The sequence below is a fragment of the Mus caroli genome, unplaced genomic scaffold (genome assembly GCF_978045245.1).
Source record: "Mus caroli unplaced genomic scaffold, Mus_caroli_1 scaffold_7, whole genome shotgun sequence".
NCBI lineage: Eukaryota > Metazoa > Chordata > Mammalia > Rodentia > Muridae > Mus > Mus caroli.
The window spans coordinates 64,086,167-64,103,183 of record NW_028227262.1 but is presented as its reverse complement, the minus strand read 5'-3'; the positions used below and the strand labels follow the sequence as shown (position 1 = coordinate 64,103,183).

Below are 17,017 nucleotides of genomic sequence, written 5' to 3'. Positions count from 1 at the left end.
ATGAGAGGGCACACAGCAATCAGATGACAACTTTCAGGAATCAATTCTCTCCTTCTGCCATGGGTTCTGAAGATTGAATCAGTGGCCCTGGCTTGCAAAGCAATGCTCTTCCCTGGCTGAGCCATTTAAGTCAACCCTCTTCTGTGGTTCCAAATCTTCTTTTACCAGCTCCCTGCCCTCAGATGTCCTCCTCTTTTCTTTTACCCTTTCCTCTGGGCCTTTCCTGAACCCCGGGCATGTCCTTCCTTTGGGAACTCTTCCGCAGAGTCCCTAGCTGCCTTTACCTAATCCCTCTGTGTTTCTTCATTCCTTTCCTCCCATTGCCCTATAGTTCACAAAGCCACACCTGTGTGTTTTAAATTCATGTTTATTGCCCACAGCCCATTAGTATGACATAAATCACATACACGGAGACATTTTCTGAGGTTAAAAAGGCAGTCTGAAGTCCCTAGGTATGCTGAGGCATACGTGTGGAGCCTCACTCATACCTGCCCAAGGCTGGAAGCTTAGCATGGACCTGCCTCTCACTGGCTCCTCTCCTCAGTGCCCCACCCTTCCCCAGACCAGAGACTTTCATAAGACAGCCACAATTAGGAAATGAGACAGAGTGCAGACATCTTGGTTCGGTGGCCATTTTGGCATCTTGGACTTTTGGTTCCTGTACTCCCAAATTGCTTTCCAGAGATGGAAGAGCATCCTTTAGGGAATGTTTAAAAGTTACCAGAGGAGAGTTGGCCAGGAACATCAGGGCGGGAGAGCCTGCTGTAGATTTGCCCCTACTGCTGGCAAAACCACACCCAACAAGAGGTAATCTGGCGCCATTCCTCCAGGCCTCTTTCTGTCCCCTAGCCTCAGCAAATAGGGACATTTGCATTCACAGAAAGCTTCCCTTATGGATTTTTATGAAGTCAGAACAGGGTTTAACAGCATGGCCCAAGACGCTCAGTCACCATCACTGTGGGCCACAAGGACCATCTGTCACAGCAAATCCAAAGGAGTTGCCCCCTCAGCTCACTTGGGCTCAGGGTGTATTGGAGCATGGCAGAAATCACTCCACAGACAAAACACACCTATGAGGGGTACTGAGGCCACGGGGACAGCCAGCACAGAGGGCGAGCTGGAAGAACCTCTGGAGCAGGCAGGCCTGGGGGAGGGAGGTTTTGGTCCCATAATAAATGCATAAGGACAAGGCTCCAGGACAAGTGGGGACAGAAAAAAAAAAAAAAGCTGAGAATGAACTTTTCAAAAGAGGCTCCAAGCAAACAGATCTAGTCTCCAGCCAAGGCCCGGAGACCAATACCCATGCTCAGCCCATCTTGCTGCAGCTACACCTGCCTTAAGATGCTGGCAGGGAACCTGTGACCTTGTCCTTGCTGCCTCGCGCCAGCCTTTTTCTGCAACCATACATGTTGATCTTCAGCCTGACCCGTCCTGAGTCAGGTTCCAGGGTCATGAGCCAGGGCTCCCATCCTAGTGTGGACAGATGAGGACTGTGTAGAGATCAGTGTATCTCCTCTTTGTGGGTCCTTTGGACCAGGAGTCACCCTGTTCAGCTCGCCCAGACCCTGCCTCCTTAGGTAGAGCTATCTCTTCCTCTGTGGCCTACACGTGATGAGATGGAGCCAGCAGCAAGAGGCCCCAAGTCTGCAGCAGTGAGGAAGGGCATGCCGTGTGACCCCTGAGCTCAGCTCAGGCATCCATACTGCCTCCTCCACAGCCAGGAAGGGTTTGGCACAAGTCAAGGTTTTTTAGGATGTAGGGGAGTCCATACAGAAGGGTAAGGTCCTTTTGTAGGCTAAGTGCTGGCCATTTCCAGAAGGGCCTGATGCACTTTCCAGCCCAGAATCCACCTTCGAGATGCCTGGAATGTGCACATCTGAGTGAAGCAGGTAGAGAGGAGCCCCAGGCTTGGGGGGAACCCCAGTTCAGTCCTTTGCTTCCAGGGAGGGAATGGAAGCTCGGAGATGTGGGTGGCTCGTCCATTGCTGAGGCGACCTCTCAGGGAGTTGCCAGGGATCCGGCCTTGCACCCTCAGGCAGGAGACTCCTCTATTGCAGAAAGGTGTGGAGTGTGACAGCTTCAGTGGCTGCAGACTGGACCACAGTGGGCTCAGCCCACCTTTGTCCCCGTAGGAAACTCTAGCTACTTGTGGAAAAGAACCCTCCTGCAAAGCCCAGGCAGGATCCTCTCTCCTTGTTCCCACAGAACAGTGTTGCTTCTTGGGGATCCCTGACTAGAGCTGGGGTACTCTCAGGGACCTGGAATCAATATGAGCTCCATGAAAGATGACCCATGCCTGGGGTCATCTGACTTTCCCTCAGCTGTGGGTGGGTAGGAGTTGGGTACATTCAGAGCCTGGTGTTCCCGGAATCTTCCAGGGGGGTCTCTAGTGCTCTATGATAGAGGGACCCAATTCCCAAGAACCTTGGTTCATCCTGTGGGGTGCAGACCACCTCCCTTCCCTTCCCTTCTCTTAACCCGAGGGGCCCACCAGGCCTAACCATTATACTCCCCTCCCATCAATGCAAACCAGTTCCCAGGCTCCTCTGGCTCCCGCCACCTGTCCTGCTACTTTTGGTCAGCTGCAACCAAGGCTCAGACTTGCTTCTAATAAAAAAAAATTATAACAAACCGAAAAAAAAAAGAACATATAAAAGGATACTACTACCCCAGAAGCACTCTACAGTTCTTTAGCTCACACGAAATTGTGCTGAGTGGAGTTTAGCCGACCCCATGTAAGGCCCAGAGATGCACTTGATTCTTTTTGTGTAGGAAATGTGTCAGAATTCCTCTCCCCTATGTTAAAATGTGAATGGTTAGTCTCCCTACTGATGGAGGTTGGCTGCTTTCCAGACAGCCCCTCCTTGCAGAGACAGCTCATGAGACTTCTCTCCCCACCCCGAATGCCCGGCCTGGATAGTGCTGTGTGCCCAGGCCGGCTGGTCTTCACTCACAGCCCCTTATTGTACACCACTGTCCGGCTGCTGGTAGCCCGGGCTATCTCAGGCTCCAATTGGGAGGTTTCAATCTGAGGAGAGAAAGAGAAGAGTGCAGAGGTGGGGAGTGCCAGGGCAGTGGCTCTAAGGCCTGACCTGGTACCTACAGTTCTTTTCCTCTGCATGTCCCCTAGCTGGTACCTCTATGTCCTAGCAAGAGATATGCGTGCTTTCTCTTCCATCAGCTCACGATTAGCCTCTTTCTTGTCTAGATTCTGGGTTTCCCTCATTGAAAATACCCTAGTTCCTCTTACTGCAGGCACATTTGAGGACCCATTGTCTAGTCTTCTTTAAGCCTTTTCCCTGGCAGTACCCCATTCTCTGCTCTCCTGGACCAATAATACTGCAGGTCTCAAATACTCTGTCACACACACACATACACACACACACACACACACACACACACACCAACTCAGGTCTCAGGGACCATTACTTCAGCTCTTTCCCAGCCTCAAGGGTCCTTCTAGCTCTGATTGGTAGCCCAGCTTTAGGGGTCCCTGCCCACACACCTAATCCTCCCAGTCCTTGGAGCAGGTGGCAAGAGCTTCCTCCAGACACTGCCTGGTCAAGTTCATCTCTTGTCCTCTACAGAGGCCACATTCAGTCTTTGGAGTCACTTCAGCTGCTCACCCTTGGCTTCCCAGTCCTGAGCTTCTGGGCCTTCTTACTTCAGTGGCACTAGTGGGGAACTGCTTTCGGATCAAACCCATAGCCTGCCACACCCTGCACATCCCTCCTGCCCTCTTCAGTGTCCGTCCCTTCCCCTTGGAAGGCAGACACCCACCTCTCTCCTCCTTCCTCTGCCTCTGTCCTCTCCTTCTTCTCTCCCAACTTTGCTGTCCATGGAGTCCTACACATGCCACAAGAACCTTGCATCTGAAGAAACTCCTTTTTACCTTGTTGGGCTTGCCTATGGCCTGGTATTGCTTCTCCCCAGCAACTATGCTTCTTTAAATTGTCCATTCTGGTCAAATCCACCTGTCCACCTCCCACTGGCTTCAGCCCACAGCAAATCTGGCTTTACAAAACCTCTCTTTCCAAGGTCAGTTACCCTCATTTCACACCACCTACTGGCTGCTTCTTGGAGTACTTGAGGCTTGGTCTGGTTGGACTCCTGGTGCCTGTCATGTCTCTGATGTGTCCAGCTGTGGTTCTCCCCTGAGCCTTAGGCCAACAGCTGACTGCTGGCTAGTCAAAGATGGTAGATGCTTCATGGGTGCATAAACTCAAGCATTCTGAAATAGAACTGAGCCTATGCCCCAGCCCAGCTCCACGTTGTGGGCAATAACACCTTATCTAATGGCTGAATGACCAAAGACCCTGGGCCCTCTTCTCTTCCTCCCCTCCCCTCCCCTCCCCTCCCCTCCCTACCCCTTCCCTTCCTATCCCTTGGCTATCCACTTCATCCCATTGTCTTCTGAATCTCAGGTCTGGTCACCCCCACCCTCACTATAAAAAAAAATGGTTCAGCAGCCTGCACCCATGCCCTCAGTTCCCACTGCTACACTCCCCATTATCTTGAAGACACAGGGCATATGTACCTCTTTGTGTTCATTATACAAACCTGGCTGTTCCCTGCCTCATTTCTGGTCTGCCTGGGCTGTTCTGTCTGTTAGAGGCATCCTCCTACCATCATTCCCACCCCCACCCTATTTTTCTGTCTTTCGTCAGCTTTATGGGCCGAGCTATAGACCAAAGCTTACCTAGGCTGAGAAAGACAACCTTTCTGGCCCAATACCCCTGTATTTCTTATAACCAAGTGATATCACAGTGTTGGGGGACTGACTGCTCACACATCCTCTACCTTTCCATGTCAGATGACAAGTGTCCCTCTCCCAACCAGGAGACCTGTAGATCTTGTTCATTCTGAATCCTTATGGCCTAGAACAGTGCTCGAGACTCTGTGGTTGAATTAATGGGTAGAAAGAAAATGGGTAGCAAGCACCTAGAAAATAGATCCTTCCCTAAACCACACAACCCAGATGTTGGCCTTTGGCTCCAGGTTGGGTCAATGAGGGGGACACACTCTTAGGGAGGGACCCAACCTACTAGCTTGTCATGTGCCCCAGGCAAGATCCCAGAACTACCAAGCCTTTGTGCTGCAGCTCAGCTGAACCTGATCCTAGGTACACGCTATATATGAACCCTCAGAAGTCTTAGTTTGTGGCCAGAGTGTGGCATAGACTAGGGAAACTTCAGGGAGCTCAGTCAAACCAGGGTATGTAGGTCAAGGTCAGGCAAGGGGGAGTTGGGTGAGGGTTAGAGCTGGTGGGCACAGAAGAGATCCTGGAAAAGCCCTCCTTGACACTCTGGCTACTTGAGCCAGCCAAAGAAAAAAGAGCTACACTCAGGACCCAGGACCCCTCTCCTAAAACTGCCTTCTCCTGCCCCAGCCCTCTCCCCTGAGTCCCCGCCACCCCACGGCTCTTCTCGTCCCCATGCTGCCACTGACACAATGCACAGCGCCCACGCTTAAAAATCTAAATGCTTTTGAAAATGTTTAACCTAGTTAGACAAATTAGCAAAAATTTGTGCAAAACAATTTAGGTATTTAAAATATTCAATGTTTTTAAAAAACTGGAAAACTGTTCTTAGCTTTCAGCTGCAAAAACCAACAAAATATAACATCCCAGCAATCTTACCATGAGGTGTAACATAACCCTTCGGGAAAGCTGTTAAACAGCTACCGAGGCATCCTGGGAAATAGCACTTCATTTATTCAAATGCACATATGTCAGGCTTTTGCACCATATGTCATTCCAAGCTATTTACAGTAATAATTAAATCTTAATCAACGTTTAACCTCTGTAAAATGTTTGAAGAATCCTAATCACCCTTCAGACTGCACTAATGAAGGAGAAATATATAAACATAAAAGGAAAACGATGCATAGATACCACACTGGAAAGAACAGTAATTGCAAAATTGTATTTCTTTTAAATATAATCAGTAAATGATGTAAAGTAAGCCAAGGAGTATTTTAAGTTAAGACATCTTGGATGTCAGAGGTGTGAGCAGCTAATTTTGTTCTGCTACCCATAACAGATGTAGCATATTTTATTTTAGTGCCATTATTAGCAGCTCCCCATGCAGCTTTCACTGAAGCACTGAGGCCTGCATTAAAATCCTAGAGGCTGCTCACCACCGAGGTGGAGGACCGAGGCCCAGGGCCGTGGCCTGCAGGGCCCACTCCCCATAGAACCCAGCATCCCCACAAGACGGAGGCCACTCCTTCATGGCACCCAGGCTGCCCTGGGCCCCCACTGAGCTGAGGGTAGCAGGTAGAATGGAAACACGGTGTGGTGTAAGGGGATGCAGACAGTGGAAGTCTCCTGGGGGAGGTGGCCCAGGCATCCTAGGTTAGGGTCTTGGGGACAGAGAGAGCCACCATTCCTGTTCATTTTGATTCAGTGTGTGTTTATGTTCACGTGAGCCAACACCACACACTCAGGCTGGGCGAGCAGTGATGGACAGGGCCAGCTCACTGCCCTTGAGAAGCTGGAAGTCTAGGGGAGGAGTCAGAAAGTGAAAGCAGATGGATTCCTGAGAGACAAGCAAAGTACCATGGAAACTGGGGAGGGCCTAGGGGTTACCATGTACTGATGAAGGAACAAGGAAGGGAGACTTCTCAGAGGAGGTGGGCCAGGGAGAGAATGGAAGATTTGGATCAGAGAAGGCAGACAATAATTGCCGGATGAAGGGGAAGAAAGCATCAGGTCGGTCAGTCAGCATGTGCTGTGGAAAGGAAGAGAGTCGGTGGTCACCGGGGACACATGGAAGGATACTAAGGTGCGGGCAGGATAGGCATGCCATTGGCTGCCTGGAGATGTCAGCCATTATCTGAGAGAATCAGGGAGCCATTAGGTGAGCAGGAGCGTGGGCACACCTGGGTTTCAGAAAGGGCCTTCTGAGCATGGCAGAGTGGAGGTTGGGGGAGGGGAGCGAGGAGGCAGGAAAGCCTCCCAGAGGAGCAGCTGTTGGAGCCAGAAAGTTCTTAGGTTCTGATGTTGCCCATGGGGCAGGAGAAGAGCGTGCCAAGGAGCCTTTCTGAAGATGACATCCACAGAGTTGATGACCAATTGCATGTGGGGGTGAGAGGGAGGTGTCGAGGATGACTGGGCGGCAGATGACTCCTAATTCTAGCTCATGAGCTGGGGTGGTGGTGGTGATACCATCCTCCGAGGCAAGGAGTACGGGAACGGGGGTGGGTTGGCCATGCCAAAGCTGGAGTGCCCGTGGGTCTCCTGGGTAGACTGGCCTGAGAGGCAGATGGGCCCAGGTTCTGGGCTCTGGGCAGGAGGGAGCCGGATGTGTACGCACAGCCAGCGCCTCCAGAGTGGGGGAGCTTGCCCGGAAGAGCAGATGGAGGGGAACAGGCACATTCGAGGGGCGGGGAAGGGAATGAGCCCACGAAGGCAGCCAGCAGGAGCAGCTGAACATTGACATAGGGTACCAGACACCTCAAAGATCTGGGTACCAAGTGATGTCTCACGGTGGTCCCGACGAGAGCTTTAGCTGCTCCTGGCAGCTAGCTTGTGGAGAACCCAGACTTCCCAGACTCAACTCAGTGGTGACCTTGAGTGCAGGCTCTTCATGCTGAGGCATGGCGGTTAGCCACCTGTGAGAACACCTCGTGGGGCCAATGATCTGTGATCCTCAGGTCTCGTGTGTGAGGAGATCACTGAGGGCCCTCACTATTGGGCTCAACTGGGAGAGGCCAGGACAAGGACCTGAGTGATGCCTGTGTCAATGGGGCCACCATTTCTTCCTCTTCTCTGTACCAAGTAAACCTGTTGCAGGTCACCTCATCTGTCCAAGATGAGGGCAGGAAGGCAAAGTCCATCAAAGGGATCTGGAAGAAGAGAGCTGGAGCGGCAGTGACCACAGAGGATGCTGAAGGTATTGGTCAGAGCCTGCTGGATGGTACCTCTTGCTCCAAAACTGCAGATAGCATGAACATGTCCAGCCTGCTCTGAAATAAGCACTACCACCCCTCTGGGACTGATTTACCCAATCTCATCTCCATCGTGAAGACCAAGCTCAAGCCATGAAGCCCCTCTCAGGAGACACCCCCTTACGCAGAGCACCATATCTAGTGTCTCCTCTTAAATACCTCAAGGCCCAGTTAGCAGCTCCACCACCCCCAGTTCCCTACAGCTTCCCTTCATGGCCTGCGAAGGGTTAACCTTGAGTTATTTGCCTTTGTAGCCAGACACACTGTGTTGGGGTGGGGGCCAGGAGTCAGGAATGCACTGGGGGCACCTCTGCCTTCCAGCCTGGGAGCACACACACACACACACACACACACACACACACACACACACACCTGCAGCCAGGCCCAGTGGATAGTTTACATATTTGAACCGGGGAGCTAAGGTGCAGAGACATAAACAGGAAACTGGATCCCCCAGCGGTGCCCCACTCTCCCGGGCTTTTCCCTACTACAAAGCACTCCCTCCTCCTGCCTCTCTCTGCTGGGACAGGCTTTTCCACCTCCTTTTCAAAGAGAAGGGCAGAGGGGTGGGACATTCAGCCTGACCCTATGACACAGCCTAAAGCCACTTCCGTGCCTGCCCAGGGGTCTGGGCCTCTCTGAGGCAGGCAGGTGGCACAGCACTTGACATAGGTTCCCAAAGCCTGGCTGGTCCACTGAACAGCCACATCCTATTTTTGTAACGAAGACTAAGACAGCCTTGGGTCCTGCTCATATACACACTGCAGATCAAGGCCCATCTTTGAGATTGATCTGAGAGTCTTTGAAGGCCCAGGGTAAACAGGGTACAGGAGCAGCTGAGGCCTGGACATGGACACCTGAGCACCTGGGATAGGCCTCGGGTACTGATGACAGACTCCCACTACCTTCTCACTGACGGTCACCCTCCAGCTACGCATAGTGGCTCATGCCTATCCTCCCAACACTTGGGAGGCAGAGGCAGGAGGATTGAGAGCTCCAGGCCAGCCTGGGCTACGTAGCAAGTTTCTGTCTTAAACAAAACCAAACCAGATTGCTCAGCAAAGCCATCTCCCAGCATGTCCCTCCCAGAACCTTCTAGAATACCTCACTGACTTTGGTAGACAGGCTTGGCTGGGCAGAGCTTCCACTGTTGTAAGAGCGTGCCTGGCCTGCTCAAGGGCTCTTGGGGCTTTCTTTCGGTTCTTTGCATGCTCTGCCCTTGACGGATGAGGCTATGCTGTATCTGCCTCCTCTTGCATGGGCCCCCTCATCTCATGCCACACCCATGATTGTGGCCTTACTCCACACTCCATCTCCAGCACTTTTTTTCATATTCACCGCATCTCTAGTTGCAGACTCCAGCAGGAAGGGAGCAGACCTGCAGCCCCCACATCTACACCACTTGAGAGCCCCTCGAGTTGGCTCAGTCAAACTGAACCTAAACCCCCAACCCCAATGTGGGGCTCCTCCCCCGGACTTAGTAGACCCAGCAAGCACTCCAAGCCCCATCCACACGTCAGAACTTTCCACTGTTCCTGGGTGCCCTCTGCTGGGCTGACCTCAGAGTCTCTCTCCCTCTTCTGTCTTCTCAGCCTTGAGGCCTCAGTTTCTCCATCTGTACAGTAGGGAAATTTTTTTTAGGAAAAAGATTACATCTAGAAGTGGGTGGGGGAGTCCTAGGAGGAAGTAGGAACTCACGTGATGCTACAGAGAAAAGGTGAGGTTATGGCCATCCTGCCCAGCCGATAAGCCCCCTCACAGGGCTGGGTTCCTGCTGAGGAACAGGCATGCGCCAAACACTTTTCACTTACTGCCTTTCACTCAGTGGAAGTTTTGCCCAGCTAGGCCTCCACTCTTGAAATCAGTGAGGTATTCTAGAAGGTTCTGGCAGGGAGACCTCAAAGAGACAAGTTGGGAGGTGGCTTTTCTAAAGCCTATCGTTGAGAATGAGTGCACACTGGTGTGTATGCACGTGTGCGGGCCTGTGTGCACGCATGGGTTAGGATGGGGGGGTGTGGGGAACAGGCAATATGACAGGTGGCGTTGGCGTTCCTGGGATCCAAGTGGCTTTGCCATCCCCGTTTGTCCCTCCTGGGGGGTCCTGTGGGCAAATTCCAAGAAAGCAGCGGGCGGGGAGGCGGCAGATTTCTGACAGCAAAAATAGCCTGCTTCAGCTTTCAGTGGGGATTGATTAAAACCAGCAAACGAGAAAAACCCCAAACAAACATCTCATAGCAAAGATGTGAGACTGGAGGGAAGAGGCTGCTTTTCTAGGGACAATGAAAGGTGCTGTGGACTCAGGAGGGACACAGCACCAGACACTGCGCCTTGCCTTGAGGAACAGGAGCCAACAGAGCCGGGGCAAGCCTAAAAGAGTTAGGTCTGTACCCGGTGCTGCTAAAGAGTCGGTTCTCAGCCTCACATGGAGGGAGGGAGAGGTCTTGTCCTAAGGTGGGCGATGGGACCAGAGCTTACATGTTTGAGGTAGGATAGATCCTGAATATCAGAGAGAATGTCCCAGGGACGGGGCATTCTAGAAGATTCATAACTCTTTCCCTGAAATTTGTTCTCAGAGAAAGGGAGACAACGTGGGGAGGGTGTATCCCAGCTGCCAAGCTGCTCCAGCAGTGCTACCACTTTCTGCAGGGCTGATGAGGGCAGAGAGTGGTTCCAGTACCCAGGGGAAGGGCATGTTCTTGCCTCTGGGGTGGGGTACATCTTGCTTCTTAGCTCTGAAAACTACAGAGGGAGAAGAAGAGGTGAGGAGTAGGGTCTCAGTAGGGAAGGAATGTGGCCCTAGGGGTTACTTTAGAGTCTGCAGATAATGCTAAGGACCGGAAGAGGGCTTCAGCCTTCCTCTCAGCATGCCTCAGGCCCTGATGGCCTTCTAGAGCTGAGCTGGGAGTGGTTAGGGCGAGGGTGGGGGCGGGGGCAAGGGTGGGGGGGTAGATTGACAGGGCTGATTGATGCCTTTTCCAGCTAAGGTGTTCAGCAGAAGCTGGAGTCTGGGGAGGAGGCTGCCATCTGCTGAGGGGTCAGAAAAGGCCAAAGGCCAGGGGCCAACAAAAGACAAGACAACAGACAGCACAAACAGGCCCAACAGGAAGCAACCTTCTGGCTGGTGAACATGACTCCTGGGCCCCAGGAGGCCTCTGCAGCATCCTTCCAGCCACAGTTGAACCGCTCAGGGCCTGATCCTCCTCTCCAGCCCTGCCTTAGCTGTAGCTGGGAGGACAGGGCCCAGGGGACTCTGAGGAAGGCAGGCTCAAGGCGCACAGCAGGCAAAGGGCCCTGCCCAGCCTCCTCTTGGCACCATTTAGCTACTACTGGGAGGGCACACTCGCGCTGCGGGAAAGGCAGGCGCCTAAGGATCAGCGTGAGACTTCGGGTAGCGTGGCTGCCATCCTTCTCCTGATCAGAGCACCTGCCTCTTATTTTCACTTCCAGGTTCCTACAGGGCAGACACTGGAAGAAACTTAGTCCTAACACTTGCTTTCAGCTGAGGTTTCAACTGGGGCCATATAGGGTTCAAACTGGGAAAAGCCAACCAGGGGGCAGAAGAAATGGCCCGTGATGGCCTGTACCCCCCCCATACACACCTAGAGATGGAGATTAGCCTCAGTCCCCCCTACACACACACACACACACACACACACACACACACCAGCGTCCCCAGACAAGCCCCGCCTTCTCCTGTGGACACATTTCAACCTCACCAAATCGGCTAATTATTGACAGTTGGTGAAGAGGAGATTTCACTTTTTCCTCCTGTTAAACTGCTCCTAATTAGCTCCCTGTCACCAAGCCGGCGCCCGCCCGCTGCAGTCCCCGTTCACAGCGCCTCATTAACCTTTCGCTCCTCTCCTGCCGCCTGCCAACAAGATGAGGACAAAACCAGATTGTGGAACAATAGCTCCCGCTTGTACAGCGGCGGGTTCCTTAGCCCCCCGAGCTCCCCAGGGAGCATCGGGGGGAGGGGCAACCTGGATAAGGGGATAAGGGAGAGTCCCAGAGGACTCAGGAATTAAGAAAGGCAGAGGCAAGGGTGACTGAGGCTTGGCCAGCCACTGCTTCTTGCTCCCTGGGAGACCTGAGGCTCATTAAACCACAGGGTTGGACACACTCCCAGGTACAGAACACCGGCTGTCAGAATTGGAAGGGCATTTGTCATTGCCCAATCCAGACTCCAGTAACAGCCAAGCTCATGGACCCAAGGCCTGAACACTGGAAGAGTCCAAGACAACATTGTACATGTAGACGAGACAGAGGGACAGAGGTGACCAGGTTTGTCTTGTTTAGAATCCTAATCTTCACAGGATAGAGCCAGAAAGGTTACCCTAAATTGGGACCTCTTCAACTAGAGAGCCCTCCACAACCTACCCTATCACAAGGAGCCTTGGGACAAGCCAGAGCACAGTCCCTAGCTTTACCACCATCCTAACTGTCACCCTCAGATGATTTTATTTCAGGTTTTTTTGAGACCAGTTCTCAGGTAGCCCACACTGAGGTTCAAATTCATGATGTAGCCAAGAATGGCCCTGAACCCCTGATCCTCTTGCCTCAGGGGTAAGCTACTACATTCAGTTTTACTTTGTTTTGTTTTGTTGACCCAAGATCAACCCTATGTGATCCTAGCTGGCCTACAACTTGCTTTGTAGATGAGGCTGGTCTTGAACTTGTGGGGATCCCCCTCCTGCCTCCCAAGGGCTGTGATCACAGGTGTGAGCCAGGGACATTTAGTTGCTAAACTTGTTTTCAATGTCAGAATACAGGCTTCAGGAAATCAAAAGCCATTAGAAGCCTGTCCCAGTCACAAAAGACAGTCACCTAGTCTTCATGAGCGACCTTGGGCAGGGAACTTATTCTAGTTGTTGACTAGATGCCACTATCTAACCAGTGCTCCACCATACCCTTACCCTCTAGATCAAAGAACAGACCCCATTCTCCTCGTCCAGGCAATGAGTGTGAGGCCCAATGGGAGGGAGGCCAGACTGGTTCTCATACCCAAGTCCAGAGCTTATTTCAGATGCCACCTGTTGGCCCCCTAGACCTCTCCACCCTGACCAGTTCTACATTAGAAAACAAAGCAATATTCCCACAGAAGGTCCCAGAGCTATGAAGGTAGCTTCCCTATGAGAGGCAAGCGGTCTAGAGGAGGCTCTTCTGGTCTACTGATAATAAGCAGTGTGCCGTCTGGGCTCAAGCTTGGCTTCTCTTCTTATGGTGAGATGTGGGCAGGCTGGGCTACGTGACACAATCCTGTCCTCACAAGCTGCCTCTCTCATGACCAACATGAACATAATTACCTTTAATCTGCCTCAGTGCCCTCATTTGTAACCAGAACATGTTGGTGACATGTGGTGACATATAGCCTTGTGGGGCTATAAAACTTCCTCTGCCCATCTCTAAGCCACTTCTCTTTGCCTCCTAGACTGATGGGTCTAAAAACCTCACCAGGTCTTCTCAGCCCCTTCCCAGGGTCCCATGTGTGGCTCACTCCACAGAGCCTCCTCCTCCCTCCACATCCCTTATCCTTATCCTCCTGTCTCTGGTTAATCTTGACCTTTTGTTTCTTGGCTTCAGTCCCCTCGATGCTCCAAAAGTTCTGTCTCCAGCCAGGTCTCCCCCCAGGGCTGTCAACAACCACCTCTGACTGACTAGGTAACATCTTGATATTTAACTATACTCGAAGGAGTTAAAAGCAAGCAGAGACCTAGCATGTGACCTCAGTCAAGATAACTATAATTACTATTTGCAATTGACCCTTGGTGCCATTTCAATAGGCAGAAACAATCGTTTGAGAAGAGTAAAACTCTCTTAGGCATGGAGGGAGAAATGCAAGTTCTTCCTCACGCTCTGGGATTAGAGAGTCGGACCCCACACCAGTGACGGCAAGCTAGCCACCCTAGTTCCTGAACTTGGTCTCCAGGTCTCCAAGTTAATTAATTAGTACTTCAGCGATTACTTCTGTTGACAGCCTTGGTGATTTTTGGCAAGGTTGGGTCAGCTCGAGCAAGTCCAGACTCATATGGCAAATTCCCCTGGCTTCCGGGACACAAGGCATGATCCCTGCACTGCACAAGTAGTGCCTCGTTAGAATTAATTGGGAGGGTGAACAAAGGAGCGAGCGCCTCCCAGCCAATTGGCTGATGGCTTCGGTGCCATGGGTTGCAGACACAGCCTCCAAATACCCTATAATAATGCCCAGGTTGGGCTGAACCCTGCTGGGGGAGACACAGCTGAGTGGGGAGTTCTGAACATCACGTTCTGGCCCTCCCTTCTGAAGGACAAAGACCTCATACTCTGCTTCCCAAGCCAGTAGAGCAGACAAGGGGAACCGAAGAGTCTGGGTCTTGACTAGAGCTTCTTGGAGCAGCTGACTGGACTCCAACCTGTATGGGTGTGGTCCCAGAGTGTCCCCTCCTGTCAACGATGGCTTCTGTGACTGAGGGCTTGTCCCATCCATGGATGTTCTCAGCCTTCTTTTCCAGTGGAGCCAGGAGGATGATACATGGGGTGACCCTTTCCACTCGGGACAGCTTCTGATTTGGTGATCTGGGGATTCTCTGTCCTGGGTCCCTCCACAGGGAGAGCTTCCAGCACAGTGGTGGTCCCAGAGATCTCAGAATAACCTCTGCCCTGTCTCCAGGCTTAGCGGTGCCTCCAGCCCTGGGCTCCAGTGGGAGTTCCTAGGCTCAGCTTGCCCAGGAGAAAGCTGGGGACACGGGAGAGCTGCAGGCTCGCATAGCACACTGGATACTGAGCCTTGAGTGTCCCAAACTTGAATGCTTAGTAAGGGACAGTGATTCTAGCTCCTACACTGAGCTTTCTGTCTTCACTAACCCCCTGTGGCCATTGCCCCCAGGAACCCTGGCTTGCCCTCCCTCCTCCATTTGGGGCACTCCTTGAAGCAGGGCTGGTCCTCAAATCACTCATTCAGAACCGGCCTTCTCTAGCCATGAGCTCAGCTGTTGTAAACAGCAGTTTGGCTCTGTGCACTCTTGGCCATTGCCTCTGATTGGTCATGACCTGTACCCCCACCCACAGTTGCACCTGCCGTCTGCCCACCCTTTCCACCAGCTACCAGGAGCACAAGGCTCTCCCCTGCCAAGGCTGGTCCCTTGGGCTGTACACTAGTCCTTTTATCTCTTCATGGACTTTGCTCTTTCCCTGAAGTTCTCTGTTCTTTCTCCTTATTTAAAAACAAACAAACAAACAAATTTTTTAAAAAGCTCTGGAGGTCTATGGTAGCTCCCTGACAAGCCTCACTCTCAATTTCAGAGTCTAAGGACAGGGATACTCTCTAACCTCAAAGACTTTGGACAGTCCCATCTCAGTGACTCTGGCTCTGCCCTTACCTGGTGGCTTCCATCCTGTCCCTGCAGCCTAGGACACTGTCCTACACTGTAAACCTGGATACAGCTCTTCACAGGACACCTCCACTAACATGGCTCCTGCTCCCCCACCCCCGCCCCAGGTAAAACTGACTTGGCTCTGTCCTACCTCAACTCTCCCCTCTTCCTGCCTCCATCTTGTGACAACGCAACTACATCTACCTTCTGGTTTCAAAACCAGAAAGCCAGGCGCACATCCTGCCGGCTCCCTTCCCCTCCTGCCACATGCAGTTCTTCACACAAAAATCCCAAGGAAGCGGCTGCCCCGCTCTCACAATGGCCCCACTTCTCAATGCCCACTGCCAACAGCCTGGTCCAAGCCGCCATCATCTCTCACTGGATGCCCGCCACAGCTTCCTGATGGTTCCCTCTCCAGAGCTCCAACTCAGCTTCATGAAGCATCCATGGAGACCATCCGTTCACAATCAAGAATCCTTTGTGCAGCTCTTTGGATGCTGTCTCCTCTCCCCTCTGCTTCAGCCTACGAGTTCCCAGACCCACCCAGGTCCAGCCTGCTCTACCTGGCTTACGTCATCTTTCTCCACTATTGCTCACGGGGCAGACCTCATTCAGGTATCAAATGCTGTGTACTGCCTTACCTCAGAATCTTCACACCAGCTGATCCTTAGCCTGTGTGTCAACTCCAACCCAGCCTGCACGTCCCCGGGACGCACCACTTCCCTTCAGATTCTGTTTGCCCAGCTGCCTCTTTCCTTTCACCTTAACCTTCCTTGAGCTTCATTTGCTATTACATAGCATCCTGCGTTGCTCTCTGCCTGTCATTTTGAGAGGTCTAAGCCTTGGCCAGATTCACTTGATTGATTATTGATTGATTGAGCGAGTGAGTGAGTGAGTGATTTTTTTAAAAAGGATTTTCACTCTGTAGCTCAGGCTGATCTCTAAACAACTTTGTAGCTCAAGCTGGCCTCAAACTCACAGCAGTCCTCCTGCCTCATTTCCTCCACCCCAACCCTGCCATAGCCTAAAAGGTTGGTATTATAGACATAAGCCATCACACCTGGATTCATGCATGGCTCTCACCACAGAGCCCGGCTCAGTACTGGCAGTCAGTACTGGATTAAGTCTTTGATAATAAATGACTCCTCCCTGCCCTGCCCTGCACTGCCATGCCCTGGAGCCCCACTGACCTCTGACATCTGCGGGAAAAGGCTGATGGCCAGCGGCAGGGCCAGGCCGAAGGCTGCCAGGCACACGAGGCTATGCACAGGTAGGAGTAGCCGCGGGCGTGCTTGCAAGAGAGCTGTCCTGTGGAGAGAAGGAAGGCCACATGATGTATATAGCCTAGGCTGGCTAGCCATGAGCTGCCAAGCTGGGTCCCATGCTACCACAGCAGCTCGGTGTATCTCTAGCCTAGTAAAACAGTGGGCACTGTCTTTGGGGCTTCTGTTAGTTACCACTGCTTTCCCCACACATGGCTATGAAGGACAGTGTTGGACCCAGCCAGGAACCTTCAGCTACATGACATGATTCTTAGAGTGGACCACTCATGTACAATGTGTCTAGCCCCTATTCATGGTGATAGGGAGGGGTGGACAGAAAGTGACTGTCATCCCTGGCTCCTAAAGAAACACACACGTATGAGAGGTATCCTTTAGATACACTAAACAGCAGGAAAACCCCAGTATGTGCCATCCAGAAAGTAGACACCGAAT

General features: G+C 52.2%; 1 protein-coding gene across 2 annotated transcripts in view; it reads right to left on the bottom strand.

The window, feature by feature from the left end:
* Positions 1 to 351: 351 nt before the first annotated feature.
* Sfxn5 (sideroflexin 5) overlaps positions 352 to 17,017 on the bottom strand; it is a 119,588-nt gene continuing 102,922 nt past the window's right edge. The window contains exons 13-14 of one of the 2 annotated variants that reach the window (XM_085840476.1): positions 16,493 to 16,610; positions 352 to 3,028 (exon numbers count right to left, since the gene is read on the bottom strand). In XM_085840476.1, the coding sequence (XP_085696602.1) occupies positions 2,951 to 3,028; positions 16,493 to 16,610 (196 nt within the window). In that variant the 3' untranslated portion in view covers positions 352 to 2,950. The remainder of the gene's footprint in view (positions 3,029 to 16,492; positions 16,611 to 17,017) is intronic. The other variant, XM_085840477.1, reaches the window with a different exon arrangement.